Here is a 17267-nt window from a genome sequence, read left to right on the forward strand (position 1 = left end):
TATGCAATTTCCACGATTTCCACTTATGATCCTGCCCAATGAGCACTTCTGAATGTCACTAATCATTTTTTACATGTATCTTGTTCCAGTAACCATTTTCTATAAGTGGAATGTTTATGTAGTTCTGAATAAAAGAAATGGTTCTGAAAGCAGATTACAACTTGATTTTCTTCGCGAGTGATAGGTAATTAACACATATATACATATATACGGGGAGATTTTTGACTTAATTTGTTGTCTAGCGACATATGGTCTCTGTACATCACAGGTTTGAAAGTAGATCTCACCGAAGGACATCTCATTTGGTCCAGTTTTTGCCCATATATCATCTCTTGTTTTGCTATAAATACTTGAAGTTCTCTGTGATACTCACAAATATTATGAGATAAAAATACCTATTTGCTATATGTGATAAAAACCGAGGAAGGATGGATTGTCATCAAATAGAGCAACCTGTGATTCTTGAATACAGTAATATTTTTTTCTCTGTTTTTTCTTGGATACAGTATTATTACCTGTGATAAAAATACAGTGTTATTACCTGTGATAAAAATACAATATTATTCTTGATATAATGACCTGTGATAACATGAATCTCTGTTTTCGTGTTTGCACATCTAACCCATTTCAGTCGTATACAATACAGATCGTTGTCGTCCATTATACCTTCAGAAAAGGAGAATTTTACAAACAGGAATAATATTGTGGAAGTCTCGGTGAGGTAGAGTACATACATATGAACAACTTACTCGGTATGAGAAATAAGATATTGTGTTAATCGAGGATGCTCGGTTCATAGATAACTCTGTCCAGTGGACCACGAAGGAATATTCTGTCACTAAGACAGCCATCAGAACTTAGGGTTCAGGTTGATAACGGAAGAAACACTTGCCGCCAGGGTTCAGATTTGTAACGGAAGACACTTCTAGACTGATGGTGGTTACTTTGTTGGTGGCTGGACATGATCACCCCTGAGCTTGTTGAGGTGTGGACCATTTGCAATTCTGAGCCAGAAGTCACAGAAGTGCCTATCAGGGCAAGGATTAAAAACACGTCGACTGCATTTGCATCCTGGTAATTTGGGCCAATATGGAGAGAGAGAAATTCTAGGCTGCTTGACAACAAGATAATTTGCGACTGTCGTGGTAATAATTTTCTCCAAACATGTTTCCTTTTTTCCCTTTTGAGAGTAGTATAGTTTCATCATCAAGAAGTAATACAGCATAACTATTGAACATGCAAAAATAATAATGCTCTAGTGCATCATCACCCGTAATTAACCCAGAATTTGGAATTTTTAACAAAAAGCCGGCCACTCAGAACACTTTATTGATCAGATAACATGATTATATCGTTTAGCCGGAACTTTACATATATCTAATAGAACATGATGTAATTGGTAGGCATGTAGTGGCAAATAGGTTCACCACGCTCTCCGCCTAACAGCTCAAAGTACTGCTGGTCCCAATCAGATGTGTTCATGTGGCACATGGCTGTTGCCGTCACACCTGGTGTTCCATCTTTCAAGCCCTTGAGTTGCACCGTCAAAGACTGCACCTCTCTTGGCCTATGGCAACAAAAAACCTCATAGGGGAAATCCATAGGGTGGCATGGGACCGAATTATTGCTGAATTGGGCGATCTGTGCCACAACATACATGGTGTTGGGGGTTTCATGCCCATGAATTCTTGTAATGGCTGCTCGTGCGCCGCTGACTCCCAAAGATTTGGTAGCGAATCTGGCCATTGCTTCGCGAGATGAGAAGCACATGTGAGGCTCCTCCTTGTCAGCCGGTTTGCCGCATGAATGAAGGGTGTCAGCAACCTGCTTGGCCTTCATCGAGCTGTGAGGTATCTTGTAATGTGAAAGGATGGTTGCCAAGTACTTTGACTCCAATGGAGTATTGACAGAATTGACAGACTTTGGTGAACCACCTCGTGCAAACATGGTCCCTTGCGGCAGTACAGTGCCAACGCGCAGATTCTTCTTCAAGAACAACATGCCAGTTTGAACTTTTATCTGGTGGCGTTTGGCTTGTGCTTCAGGAACAGCAGAAGCTGCATAGTTATAATTAAAAAATAATACTCAAAAATATCAACATGCAAAAATATCAACAAATCAAGAGCTTTTATCCGGCCTGAACCCTTGCTAAAATTGGTTAGGTAGCGCAAGTACTTACTTGAATGTTCATGGTCTGGATCCCAATGTACCGCATAAGTACTATCACCAAAACCATTTTCTAGGAAATAAAACACTGTGTGATGATTCAGTTCGAACACATTAATTAAGTTTGGTAAGGGTAACACATGTGCTTACTTGAAGGTGAGTGATCTGGATCCCAATGTACCGCATAAGCACTTGCATCAAAACCATTTTCTTCTGCAGAAAATAACAAACTATGAGGTGATTCACAACTAACATTTTTGCGGCTTGTTTAAGATAGCATATGCACTTACTTGAAGGTGAGTGATCTGGATCCCAATGTACCGCATAAGCACTTGCACCAAAACCATTTTCTTCTACAGAAAATAATAAACGATGAGTTGATTCACAATTGACACAATCTTGAAATGGTAAAGATTGCATAAGTACTTACTTGAAGGGGCATGATCTGGATCCCAATGTACTGCATAAGCACTTTCACCAAAAGCCTTGTCTTCTATAGGAAATAACACATATGTGATATATGATTCAGACTTGCCATACGCAAAATTTGATAAGGTAGCACAAGTACTTACTTGAAGGGGCACGATCTGGATCCCAATGAACCGCATAAGCACTTTCACCAAACCCATTTCCTTCTGCAGGAAATAACAAACGATGTGTTGATTCCCAAATAACACATGCTCTAGTTGTACACATAGCATGGTACTTACTTGAAGGTGAATGATCTGGATCCCAGTGCACTGCATAAGCACCCTCACCAAAACCGTTTTGTTCTGCAAGCAATAACAAGCTACATGAGGTGATTCAGACTTCACCCAATCTCAACTTGGTTAAGCTAGCAATAGTACTTACGAGAAGGAGCATGATCTGAATCCCAATGTACCGCATAAGAACTTGCATCAAAACCATTTTCTTCTGCAGAAAATAACCATCTATGAGTTCATTCACAACTAACACTTTTGCGACTAGGTTCAGATAGCATATGTACTTACTTGAAGGTGAGTGATCTGGATCCCAGTGCACCACATAAGCACTTGCACCAAAACCATTTTCTTCTACAGAAAAATAATAAACCATGTGTTGATTCACAGTTGACACCATCTTGAATTGGTAAAGATTGCATTAGATTAGTACTTACTTGAAGGTGAGTGATCTGGATCCCAATGTACCGCATAAGCACTTGCACCAAAACCATTTTCTTCTGCAGAAAATAACAAACTATGAATTGATTCACAATTAACAAATTTGCGACTTGGTTCAGATAGCATAGGTACTTACTTGAAGGTGTGTGATCTGGATCCCAATGTACCGCATACGCACTTGCACCAAAACCATTTTCTTCTACAGAAAATAATAAACCATGAGTGGATTCACAATTGACATCATCTTGAACTGGTAAAGATTGCATAAGTACTTACTAGAAGGTGCATGATCTGGATCCCAATGTACTGCATAAGCACTTTCACCAAAACCCTTGTCTTCTGTAGGAAATAACACATGTGTGATATATGATTTAGACTTGCCATATTCGAAACTTGGTAAGGTAGTACAAGTACTTACTTGAAGGGGCACGATCTGGATCCCAATGCACCGCATAAGAACTTTCAGCAAACCCATTTCCTTCTGCGTGAAATAACAAACTATGAGTTGATTCATATAATTAACACATGCTCGACTTGTTAGATATAGGTACTTACTTGAAGGTGCATGATCTGGATCCCAATGAACTGCATAAGCACTCTCATCGAAACCATTTTCTGCAGGAAATAAAAAGCTATTTGAGGTGATTCAGACTTCGCACAATCTCAACTTGGTAAAGCTAGCACTGGTACTTACTTGAAGGTGCATGATCTGGATCCCAATGTACCGCATAAGCACTCTCACCGAAACCGTTTTCTTCTACAGGAAATAAAAAGCTAATGAGACGATTCAGACTTCAGACAATCTCAACTTGGTAAAGCTAGCACTAGTACTTACTTGAAGGGGCATGATCTGGATCCCAATGTACTGCATACGCACTTTCACCAAACCCGTTTTCTTCTGCATATAGACACACATATGAGTTCTGTTGGGTTTCACATATATGATCGATCAAATAAAATTGCACGCGGACACGCACACAAAACTTTGGCCAAGGGAACATCTCACACCCTAAAATTTCTCTTTATTTCTTCTTTTTATTCTCCACGATTCAGTCTCACAGCATGACGTGTGTTACTCATCAAGCTATAGACACAGGTAGTGTACTAGTGTTGGACACGTCTAACAAAACCTGACCGGACTTGATATCTGCTAGTACAAATTCTACTCAATTATCTTTGAAACTGACACGGGCAAAACGTACCTCAGAGCAAACTATCTAGTACTACTACACGCTTGCCAGCTAGCTTGCACCTAATTACTATAACAAGTTCATTCACAATAATCCTTGACTTGACTTGATACAGATAGCATATATATGTACTTACTTGAAGGAGCGTGATCTGGATCCCAATGCACCGCATAAGCACTTTCACCGAATCCATTTTCTTCTACAGAAAATAACAAAATATTAGCTGATTCTAAATCAACATATTCTCGACTTGTACAGATAGCATAGGTACTTACTTGAAGGTGAGTGATCTGGATCCCAATGTACCGCATAAGCACTTTCACCGAATCCATTTTCTTCTGCAGGAAATAACAAAATATTAGCTGATTCTAAATCAACAGATTCTCGACTTGTACAGGATAGCATAGGTACTTACTTGAAGGTGAGTGATCTGGCTCCCAATGTACCGCATAAGCACTCGCACCAAAACCGTTTTCTTCTATAGGAAATAACACACTATGAGATGATTCAGACATACGACATTGTCAACTTGATAAGGCAGCACGAGCACTTACTTGAAGGTGTGTGATCTGGATCCCAGTGTACCGCATAAGAACTTTCACCGAAACCTTTTTCTTCTACAGGAAATAACAAAACGTGAGTTCGACTGAGAATTAGCACATTCTGCTACTTGATAAGGTAGCTCAAGTCGTCCTTAATTACCAGATGGTGCATGATCTGGGTCCCAATGAACCGCATAAGCACTCGTATCAAAAGCGTTCTCTTCTGCAGGAAATAACAAACTATATGAGGTGATTCAGACATGAAACAGTCTCAACTTGGTAAATCTAGCACTGGTACTTACGAGAAGATGGAGGTTCAACCCTGTCGCTGGACTCACCAAAGGTGAGCAGGAGCAGGAAAAAGGCTATTGCCGTAAGCTTGGTCGTCATGTTTAGATCAACTACGAAATTGAATTCCGTTGGGCGAGGAAGAAGGGATGGTCTAGCCGCCTATTTGTAGTGGAAAAAAAGCGGTGGTAGCAAACAAAATCCGCAATTTTCTCTATTTATTTACTATGTACGCTGTGGTTTGGAAACAAACCATAAGGATAGAAAATGGTTATATTCTAGCTGGAATAATATCTCGCCATGAATGCTCCTTACCCTTTTTTAACTGCAATAATATCCCCCAAATCACGCGCTTTAATCACCAGCCCATAATAAGCGGATTAACCCCCCCCCCCCCACCCACCCACAAGCGTGCATGCTGCCTAGTGCGATAATCTCGCCTGACATGCAATGTCCGGGAATTAACCATCACTACCTACCTGAATGCCCTTGAATGTGTGTGTTTTTTCTTTTGAACCAACTAGTAAATGTGCACGTGCAACGCACGTCTCAACTAAAATACATATAAAATATAATAACTCTATCACTATCACTATTTAACCATGGTACATAGATGTTTGTCTTGTATCAAAGACATCACTATCATTATTTGTTCTATATCACAGACATAACTTCATAGCATGTTCTGTCTAAGATTTGTCATCATTGTTTCCAATTTTAACTAAATATGAGTTATATTATTTCTAATCAAAAAATATATCAAGCTTATTTCCTTCTATTTGGTTCCTATGAATGGGTCATTACAGTAGCCACTGGAAAATAAGTAAAAATTGATATGCAAGTGTGTGTATAGAGGTAATGGAAATAAGTGGTTTCCAACTAAGCTGATCTAATGACATAATTCATCTAAGTTCTAAGATATAAGCTTGTGCATCTAAGGAACACAAACATTGCTGTCATGACCTTTGACTTTTATGAAGGTGTCGTAGGCCGATGATCCTTGGTTATAAAGATGACAAAATATACATGAAAATATGTATATCATTTGAAACTTGCACTTTGTAATTGATTGGAGTTTCAAGTTGCGCTAGCATTGACTGAATTTTACCCATTGAAGGAAAAAAACTGGGACAATACTACATACCACGTTGTGTTGCCATTGTGAAGCAATCTTCAGTGGCATCACAGAAAATCCATCACTTCAACAAGGAGAAATAAAATCACAAAATGTAAGTATGTAGTATTACTATGGCCATGAGGTGAGGTGAGTCTTGTTGAGCAGCTAAAAGCAAATAATGCCGTCCTGCCTTGCAACCTCGAAGATCATCCTCCTCCACTTGGCCAACCGCTCGCCGTCCATGTCGTCGACATTGACCGCAGCTTCGCCTTCCACACACCCAATCAACTCTGGCAGCCATGAAGGCCGCGGCCGTGGCGCCGGCTTCTTCCTTGTGTGTTGTGTGTGGTACCAAGCCGAGTTGCATTCTTCCCCATCCATAAAGGCAGCCACATGTTGCGGTGAATAATGGCCACTCTGCAATAAAACTAAGCAATAATAGTTCAAACCATAAACAAAAGAAGAATTATGAATAATGTTGGTACCATGGCTGAAGATGTCAATCTGATGAACTATTTCACCATCAATTTGATAGGTCGTAATATCAACTGTCAAGAACCATCAAGTAAATAGAGTCATGACTAACCTGAATACGTTTTCTTAACTCTAAGATGAGCATTGAACACAAGCTTTGGAAATGAATTGACTCTTCAAAATAAAAGCAACGTTGCCAATTATTGATATGACAATCATCTAGTTGATGTATACAACCAAAATTCAAAACAATTTGGTGTAGCCTATTCTACAGTATGCCAATAAAAGAGAAGACAAATTTCTATGTACACCAACAGAAGGTAGACATATGTTTATTCCATTTGAGATTACAACAGGGATGGTCTTTATAATCATGTCTCCACTTGAGAACAGTAGTTTATAAGAAAAGAAGTACAACAAATATAGATTTAGTGAGGAAGCAATGCATTAGAACTGAATCAATTGATAACAACATATAGTGAATGCTTGGAAATGCATGTGGACATAACTATTGACAGGAACAAATCCAATTTTATGGCTTAAAATCTATTAAAATAAAAACACTCCCTTTGCTCTGGCAAGATACTCCAGATATCCATTAAAATAATCATATATCGACTATAAGTCGCCTACAAAGAGAAACATCCGGATAGCTATTAGAAAGAACAAAGTAGTCTTGAAACACAGGGTAGCTTACAACCACAAGCACTACAGATAAAAAATCTATTTGGTTTCTATGTCGGGGACAAATGGAAGGGATATATCTCATAGAATTTTGAATATATATATATATATATATATATATATATATATATATATATATATATATATATATTTGTAGCAAAATTCAGTACAGGTCAAATTTAGTAGCTTCAGAAAAATATACGATTGATACACATAATTTTTGCTTGTGCTTACAAACAATACAAATTGGCAATGTACGTCAGACTGCAAGTACATTACAGACAGGTAAAAGCATCTTACATAGTTGTGTATGTTAACAGGAACTTATTTTGTGAAGCGTTTGTCAAGCGCCCAAGAAAATAACATGAAAATAGATCGAAGCACACATATCATCGAGGCTGGGTGGAATCTTGTCAGTGATGAACACGACCGTCAACACACAATAGACTGTTCGAAGGACTTGAATATGTACAATATCCATAATACCTGAATCTTGCTGGAGATATACGACATGCCTCTAAAGTATCAAAATGTGTTTCTGGACAGAAATACAATGAGATAGCACGCAGATCAGGAAACATACATCATACTATCACCCAATCCGATGTAGATGAGTGATGAGTTCACTGGATCTTCTCGTCCGCCGACTTTGATGTAGTTTCCGCACAATAACACATTCTATGAAGAAATATATTTTGCACAATAAAAAACATTCTCTGAAGAAATATTCTGCACAATAACACATTTTCTGAAGAAATATTCTGCACAGTAGATTATAGTTTCTGCACGATAGCTAAAAAATGCATAGTGGCTAAAAACATCAGCACAACAACACATTCTCCACGATATCACTGCATATGTCGTGTGCATATATCCGGCCAATGGCCTTTTTTTGCGAACTATATCAACCTTCTTTTCTTTGCAGAGTGCATCAAGTAGAACATCATCTTCTGTGTGCTTGTAATTGTCACTTGACTGTGCCCAGTGAGAGTCCAAATACACAAAGAAGGATTGAGAGGGAGAAAGATGGCATGGTCGCTACCTTCTAGGAACCGATGGATGGAGCGGCCCCTTTGCCGAGGAGATAGTGGTGGAGGAGGGCGGACTGGCAGCAGGGAGCATGACGACGGCGGTGAAGAGACCGGTGTGGATCTCGAACTGGCAGGGGCGCCGCACCGCGGGCACACACGTAGCGTACGTTGTTCGCTAGCGGCCACGCCGTGTGCGTCCATGTCCCCAGTGGCGGCCGACAACATGACGCGCCATTGCAGGTCCATCATGGACGCGAACGCCGGGTGGCCGACGATGGCCGGCCTCCACCGGCAGGCCGGATGCCGCGGAGCATGCCGAGGACATCGTCCCGCAGCTGCGGCTGCAACACGCCCCCGTGAAGCCGCATGGTGTTCGGCGTCGAGTCCGGGCCGTGGCCGCGGAGGAGGCGACGTTGACAACGACCGTGCCCAGCCGGCGCGTCATTAGCGGGCCGTACCATTCGGCGAGGCGTCCTAGGGATCCGTGCAGCAGATGTCGAGGAGCTTGCCGATGAGCGGCCACACCCCAGGACACCAGATGGAAAGTGGCATCGGGATCAGAAACAAATCTGCGCAATGTTTGGACTCAAGGGCTGCATGCATATCTCCGTTAACGTCAAGGCTTTAATTGATTTTTTTTGAAGGGGCTTTAATTGATTTCCTTGCATGCAGGATCATCAGTTAATCACCGTCAATAGAAAAAGGAAACTGCTTGAAATTTGCTCCTGGGATGTAGAGATCGTGGGGGTTGGGTTGTCTGGCATGACGTGAGAGGGTAGGTCTGCTGGCAGAACATTTCATCCCAACCGTTGAACTCACCGATGTAACGTGGGCAGTTGGATGTGATTTAGCCTGCTAGATCGAACGTTCGTGGTTTCTCTGTGTGTACTTCGCCGTGTGTCTATAGGAAAACTCATGTTTGCTTTTTTAGTAGTAGTAGAGATAAGACTTTATTCCTCAAATAATAGACAAGTCATCTCTACTTCTCTACTACTATTAAATAACGTGGGCAGCAGAGTTTCGTCCCATAAACTTGCTTATGATTTTTTTTCCTGGACGAAAGACCTCATATAGCAGAAGATGGGCATTAGAGGGCTGCCAGAGGGCCCACGTGGCAGGGGCGCACCCATGGGGTAGGGCGCGCCCCCACCCTCGTGGATGGTGGGTGGCCCCCCTCTGGTACTTCCTTCGCCCAATATTTTTTATATATATTCTGAAACGTGCTCCCCTGAAGTTTCAGGACTTTTGGAGTTGTGCAGAATAGGTCTCTAATATTTGTTTCTTTTCCAGCCCAGAATTCCAGCTGGCTGCATTCCCCCTCTTCATGTAAACCTTGTAAAATAATAGAGAATAGGCATAAGTATTGTGACATAATGTGTAATAACAGCCCATAATGCAATAAATATCGATACAAAAGCATGATGCAAATGAACTTATCAACTCCCCCAAGCTTAGACCTCGCTTGTCCTCAAGCGGAAACCGATATCGAAAAATATGACCACATGTTTAGAGATAGAGGTGTCGATAAAATAAAATACGGACATGAGCGCATCATGATCATTCTTAGAACATCAATATATATATATATATATATATATATATATATATGATTTCTTATGCTAAAGTAACAATTCATTCACAATTTCAAGTATGAATCAGAAACTTCATTGGAAACTAACAAACTATAATCTCAGTCATTGAAGCAATTGCAGTTTATCATAACATAGGAAAGAGTCAATATAAGAGTTTTTCAGCAAGTCCACATACTCAACTATCATTTAGTCTTTCACAATTGCTAACACTCACGCAATATTTATGGTTATGAAGTTTTAGTCGGACACAGAGAAAGATAGGGGATTATAGTTTTGCCTCCCAACCTTTTACCTCAAGAGTAATGTCAACAATACTAGTTCATGAAAATTTACATCCAACTAGCTATATATATATCAGGATCTTTCCAACACATTGTGCTTGCCAAAGGATAAAATATGAAAAGGAAATGTGAAGATCACCATGACTCTTGTATGAAGTATAAGACAAGAATAAAAGATAGGCCCTTCGCAGAGGGAAGCAGAGGTTGTCATGTGCTTTTATGGTTGGATGTACGAAATCTTAATGCAAAAGAACATCACTTTATATTGCCACTTGTGATATGGACCTTTATTATGCAGTCTGTCACTTTTATTTCTTCCACATCACAAGATTGTATAAAGCTTATTTTCTCCACACTAATAAATCATACATATTTAGAGAGCAATTTTTATTTCTTGCAACAATGACAATTTACTTGAAGGATCTTACTCAATCCATAGGTAGATATGGTGGACTCTCATGGCAAAACTGGGTTTAAGGATATTTGGAAGCACAAGTAGTATCTCTACTTGGTGCAAAGAATTTGTCTAGTGATGTCTACTACACAACCTTCTTCTTGTAGATGTTGTTGGGCCTCCAAAGTGCAGAGGTTTGTAGGACAGTAGCAAATTTCTCTCAATTGGATGACCTAAGGTTTATCAATCCATGGGAGGTGTAGGATGAAGATGGTCTCTCTCAAGCAACCCTGCAACCAAATAACAAAGAGTCCCTAGTGTCCCCAACACACCAAATACAATAGTAAATTGTATAGGTGCACTAGTTCGGCGAAGAGATGATGATACAAGTGCAATATGGATAGTAGATAATGGTTTTTTGTAATCCGAAAATATAAAAACAGCAAGGTAACTAATGATAAAAGTGTGCACAAACGATATTGCAATGCATTGAAACAAGGCCTAGGATTCATACTTTCGCTAGTGCAAGTTCTCTCAACAATAATAACATAATTGGATCATATAACTATCCCTCAACATGCAACAAAGAGTCACTCCAAAGTCACTAATAGCAGAGAACAAACGAAGAGATTATGGTAGGATACGGAACCACCTGAAAGTTATCCTTTCTGATCGATCTATTCAAGAGTCCGTAGTAAAATAACACGAAGCTATTATTTCTGTTCAATCTATCATAGAGTTTGTACTAGAATAACACCTTAAGACACAAATCAACCAAAACCCTAATGTCACCTAGATACTCCAATGTCACCTCAAGTATCCGTGGGTATGATTATATGATATGCATCACACAATCTCAGATTCATCTATTCAACCAACACAAAGAACTTCCAAGAGTGCCCCAAAGTTTCTACTGGAGAGTCAAGACAAAAACGTGTGCCAACCCCTATGAATAAGTTCACGGAACTCGCAAGTTGATCACCAAAACATACATCAAGTGGATCACGTGATATCCCATTGTCACCACAGATAAGCACATACAAGACATACATCAAGTGTTCTCAAATCCTTAAAGACTCAATCCGATAAGATAACTTCAAAGGGAAAACTCAAATCATCACAAGAGAGTAGAGGGGGAGAAACATCGTAAGATCCAACTATAATAGTAAAGCTCATGATACATCAAGATCGTATCACCTCAAGAACACGAGAGAGAGAGAGAGAGATCAAACACATAGCTACTAGTACATACCCTCAACCCCAAGGGTGAACTACTGCATCCTCGTCATGGAGAGCACCGGGATGATGGAGATAGCCACCGGAGAGGGATTCCCCCCTCCGGTAGGGTGCCGGAACGGGTCTAGATTGGTTTTCGGTGGCTACGGAGGCTTCTGGCGGCGGAACTCCCGATCTACTGTGCTCCCCTATGTTTTTAGGGTATATGGACATATATAGGCGAAAGAAGTTAGTCAGGGGAGCCACGAGGGGCCCACGAGGGTGGGGGGCACGCCCAGGTGGGCAGGTGCGCCTCCCTGCCTCGTGGCCACCTCGAAGCTTCCCTGACTTCTACTCCAAGTCTCCTGGATTGCTTCCGTTCCAAAAATAACTCTCTCAAAGGTTTCATTCCGTTTGGACTCTGTTTGATATTCCTTTTCTTCGAAACACCGAAATAGGCAAGAAAACAACAATTTGGGCTGGGCCTCCGGTTAATAGGTTAGTCCCAAACATAATATAAAAGTGTATAATAAAGCCCATAAACATCCAAAACAGATAATATAATAGCATGGAACAATCAAAAATTATAGATACGTTGGAGAGGTATCAGCATCCCCAAGCTTAATTCCCGCTCGTCCTCGAGTAGGTAAATGATAAAAACAAAAAAAATTATGTGGAATGCTACCTAACATATTTATCCATGTAATTATCTTTATTGTGGCAAGAATATTTAGATCCAAAAGATTCAAGACAAAAGTATAATATTGACTTAAAAATAATAATACTTCAAGTATACTAACAAAGTAATCATGTCTTCTCAAAACAACATGGCCAAAGAAAGCTATCCCTACAAAATCATATAGTCTAGCTATGCTCTATCTTCATCACAGAAAATATTTAAAACTTGCACAACCCTGATGACAAGCCAAGCAATTGTTTCATACTTCTGAAGTTCTCAAACTTTTTTCAATCTTCACGCAATACATGAGCGTGATCCATGGACATATCACCATAGGTGGAATGGAATGGTGGTTGTGGAGAAGACAAAAAATGAGAAGGTAGTCTCACATCAACTAGGCGTATCAACGGGCTATGGAGATGCCCATCAATAGATATCAATGTGAGTGAGTAGGGATTGCCATGCAACGGATGCACTAGAGCTATAAGTGTATGAAATCTCAAAAAGAAACTAAGTGGGTGTGCATCCAACTCGCTTGCTCACGAAGACCTCGGGCATTTTGAGGAAGCCCATCATTGGAATATACAAGCCAAGTTCTATAATGAAAGATTCCCACTAGTATATGAAAGTGACAACATAGGAGACTCTCTATCATGAAGATCATGGTGCTACTTTGAAGCACAAGTGTGGTAAAAGGATAGTAGCATTGCCCCTTCTCTCTTTTTCTCTCATTTCTTTTTTGTTTTTTGGGCCTTCTCTTTTTTGGCCTCTTTTTTCTCTTTTTTTTTAATTTATTTTTCATCCGGAGTCTCATCCTGACTTGTGGGGGAATCATAGTCTTTATCATCCTTTCCTCACTGGGACAATGCTCTAATAATGATGATCATCACACTTCTTCTTACTTACAACTCAAGAATTACAACTCGATAATTAGAACAAAATATGACTCTATATGAATGCCTCCGGTGGTGTACCGGGATGTGCAATGACTCATGAGTGACATGTATGAAAGAATTATGAATGGTGCCTTTGCCACAAATACGATGTCAACTACATGATCATGCAAAGCAACATGACAATGATGAAGCGTCTCATAATAAACGGAACGGTGGAAAGATGCATGGAAATATATCTCGGAGTGGCTACGGAAATGCCATAATAGGTAGGTATGGTGGCTGTTTTGAGGAAGGTAAATGGTGGGTTTATGGTACCGGCGAAAGTTGCGCGATACTAGAGAGGCTAGCAATGGTGGAAGGGTGAGATCGAGTATAATCCATGGACTCAACATTAGTCATAAAGAACTCACATACTTATTGCAAAAATCTATTAGTTATCGAAACAAAGTATTACACGCATGCTCCTAGGGGGATAGATTGGTAGGAAAAGCCCATCACTCGTCCCCGACCACCACTCATAAGAAAGACAATCAATAAATAAATCATGCTCCGACTTCATCACATAATGGTTCACCATACGTGCATGCTACGGGAATCACAAACTTTAACACAAGTATCTCTCAAATTCACAACTACTCAACTAGCATGACTCTAATATCACCATCTCCATATCTCAAAACAATTATCAAGTATCAAACTTCTCATAGTATTCAATGCACTTATATGAAAGTTTTTATTATGCATAAAAGAAAATTACCTTGCTATTCTAAAGACTCTCAAAATGATATAAGTGAAGCATGAGAGTCCATCTATTTCTTCAAAATAAAACCACTGCCGTGCTCTCAAAAGATATTAGTGAAGCGCTAGAGCGAAAGACAAACTACTCCGAAAGATATAAGTGAAGATCCATGAGTAGCCGAATAATTATGCAACTATGTGAAGACTCTCTAACATTTAAGAATTTCAGATCTTGATATTTTATTCAAACAGAAATCAAAACAAAAGAAAATAAAATGACACTCCAAGAAAAACACATATCATGTGGTGAATAAAAATATAGCTTGAAGTAAAGTTAGAGATGAACGAAGACAAAAGAGGGGATGCCTTCCGGGGCATACCCAAGCTTAGGCTTTTTGGTGTCCTTGGATTTAACATGGGGTTCTATGGGCATCCCCAAACTTAGGCTCTTTCCACTCCTTGTTCCATAATCCATCAAATCTTTACCCAAAACTTAAAAACTTCACAACACAAAACTTAAAAGAAAATCTTCGTGAGCTCCGTTAGCGAAAGAAAACAAAACACCACTTCAAGGTACTGTAATGAACTCATTATTTATTTATATTGCTGTTAAACCTACCGTATTACAACTTCTCTATGGTTTATAAACTCTTTTACTAGCCATAGATTCATCAAAATAAGCAAACAACACATGAAAAACAGAATCTGTCAAAAACAGAACAGTCTGTGGTAATCTTTAACTAACGCAAACTTCTGCGACCCCAAAAATTCCAAAATAAATTTCTGGACGTGAGGAATTTATCTATTAATCATTTTCGAAAAGAATTAATTAAATATCACTCTCCAATAAAAAATGGCAGCACTTCTCGTGAGCACTAAAGTTTCTGTTTTTTACAGCAAGATCAAAAAGACTTTACCCAAGTCTTCCCAACGATTCTACTTGGCACAAACACTAATTAAACACAAAAAACACAACCAAAACAGAAGCTAGATAAATCATCTATTACTAAACAGGAGCAAAAAGAAAGGAACAAAAATAAAATTGGGTTGCCTCCCAACAAGCGCTATCGTTTAACGCCCCTAGCTAGGCATGATGATTTCAATGATGCTCACATAAAAGATAAGAATTGAAACATAAGGAGAGCATCATGAAGAATATGACTGAACATTTAAGTCTAACCCACTTCCTATGCATAGGGATTTTGTGAGCAAACAACTTATGGGAACAATAATCAACTAGCATAGGAAGGCAAAACAAGCATAACTTCAAGATTTTCAACACATAGAGAGGAAACTTGGTATTATTGCAATTCCTACAAGCATATATTCCTCCCTCATAATAATTTTCAGTATCATCCTGCATGAATTCAACAATATAACTATCACATAAAGCATTCTTTTCATGAGCCACAAGCATAGAGTTTTTATTACTCTCCACATAAGCAAATTTCTTCTCATGAATAGTAGTGGGAGTAAACTCAACAAAATAACTATCATCTGAGGCATAATCCAATTGAAAATTAAATTCATGACGACAAGTTTCATGGATATCATTATTATTTATAGCATACAAGTCATCACAATAATCATCATAGATAGCAACTTTGTTCTCATAATCAATTGGAACCTCTTCCGAAATAGAGGATTCATCACTAAATAAAGTCATGACCTCTCCGAAACCACTTTCATCAATATAATGATCATAAATAGGAGGCATGCTTTCATCATAATAAATATTCCCATCAAAACTTCGGGGACTAAAAATATCATCTTCGTCAAACATAGCATCCCCAAGCTTGTCACTTTGCATATCATTAGCATCATGGATATTCAAAGAATTCATACTAACAACATTGCAGTCATGCTCCTCATTCAAAGATTTAGTGCCAAACATTTTGTAGACTTTGTCGGCGTTCTGGGAACGGGGGTCCCCAGACTTGCCTGCCTGCGGCCTGCGGCGTGGCCCAAGTGAGGGGCCCAGCGTGGCCAATCTTCATCAGCTCAAGCTCAAGACCCTCGCGAGGGGCCAAGCCTCGCGGGGCGGACGACCGGAAGCTTCCTCAGAGGCAGCCTCATCACGCAGGCTCATGAGGAGGCAGAGAGATCAAGGCAGGGGTACCTCACGAGGAGCCCGTGATGCAAGCCATGACGATCGAGACCAGGCGGGCGCCAGGCGGGCGCCGGCCTGCGTAGTGTCCTTGTTTCCCCTTTGGTGCAAAGGGGGCAAGCACAAGCCAAGGCACCAGGCAAAGGTTACCATTCCGGTGCAACGAGACCAAGACCAGCAGAGCGGCAGGACGGAGGTCACCGTGGAGCCCAAGACGGCGTCATCACCAGTACCTTTGGCAGCCAAAGACCACCATTGGTCAGGATAACTTGTACTAGATGTTCCCCTTCAAAATGGCCAATTGTTGGCGCCCTTCCCGCTCATTATTTGGGGAGAGGCCCAGGGCCTCTATAAATAGGGCTAGCCACCACAGAAGGAAAGAGGGATGGAGAACAGACAAGGAGGGACCGAAAAAGAGAGATAGAGAGATAGAGAGAGAGAGGTGATTGAACTCACCCAAGCAGTTCATCGCACCAGCTCAAGAACACCTCTCGCGAGGCTGTTCTTCCCTTGTACTAATCATCATCAGCCCCTGAGGCAATCCACCATAATACACACTGGAGTAGGGTATTACACCACAATGGTGACCCGAACCAGTATAAACCTTGTGTCCCTTGTGTTATTCGTTGTTTCCAGCTCAAATCACGTGAGGAGATTGGACGTAGATCGGTAGGGGAGAGATCTCCGAGCGCACCCCAGTGTTCGAACCTCAAGGGTCTGCCGAAACCCGA

The 17267-nt window shown here is 40.3% G+C and overlaps 2 protein-coding genes and 2 long non-coding RNA genes across 4 annotated transcripts; all 4 read right to left on the reverse strand.

Annotated features, from left to right (window-relative positions):
* Nucleotides 1-1366: 1366 nt before the first annotated feature.
* Nucleotides 1367-2704, reverse strand: LOC123129449 (BURP domain-containing protein 4). The gene is made up of 6 exons (XM_044549611.1): nt 2698-2704; nt 2597-2656; nt 2457-2519; nt 2317-2379; nt 2180-2239; nt 1367-2057 (listed from the first exon to the last, which is right to left on the reverse strand). The coding sequence occupies exons 1-6, from the start codon at nt 2702-2704 to the stop codon at nt 1378-1380; spliced, it is 933 nt and encodes a 310-aa protein (XP_044405546.1). The 3' UTR covers nt 1367-1377.
* Nucleotides 2705-2740: 36 nt separating this feature from the next.
* LOC123130307 (uncharacterized) lies at nt 2741-3079 on the reverse strand. Its single transcript, XR_006463798.1, has 3 exons — nt 3019-3079; nt 2877-2939; nt 2741-2801 (listed from the first exon to the last, which is right to left on the reverse strand). It is a non-coding gene; the product is annotated as an uncharacterized lncRNA (long non-coding RNA).
* Nucleotides 3080-3726: 647 nt separating this feature from the next.
* On the reverse strand, nt 3727-4046 carry LOC123130308 (uncharacterized). The gene is made up of 3 exons (XR_006463799.1): nt 4003-4046; nt 3864-3923; nt 3727-3789 (listed from the first exon to the last, which is right to left on the reverse strand). It is a non-coding gene; the product is annotated as an uncharacterized lncRNA (long non-coding RNA).
* An 86-nt stretch (nt 4047-4132) lies between these two features.
* Nucleotides 4133-5569, reverse strand: LOC123129450 (BURP domain-containing protein 4-like). The gene is made up of 7 exons (XM_044549613.1): nt 5343-5569; nt 5201-5263; nt 5053-5115; nt 4914-4976; nt 4774-4836; nt 4635-4697; nt 4133-4206 (listed from the first exon to the last, which is right to left on the reverse strand). The coding sequence occupies exons 1-7, from the start codon at nt 5428-5430 to the stop codon at nt 4133-4135; spliced, it is 477 nt and encodes a 158-aa protein (XP_044405548.1). The 5' UTR covers nt 5431-5569.
* Nucleotides 5570-17267: the final 11698 nt, after the last annotated feature.

The sequence above is a fragment of the Triticum aestivum genome, chromosome 6A, assembly GCF_018294505.1.
Source record: "Triticum aestivum cultivar Chinese Spring chromosome 6A, IWGSC CS RefSeq v2.1, whole genome shotgun sequence".
In the NCBI taxonomy this organism is placed as follows: Eukaryota; Viridiplantae; Streptophyta; class Magnoliopsida; order Poales; family Poaceae; genus Triticum; species Triticum aestivum.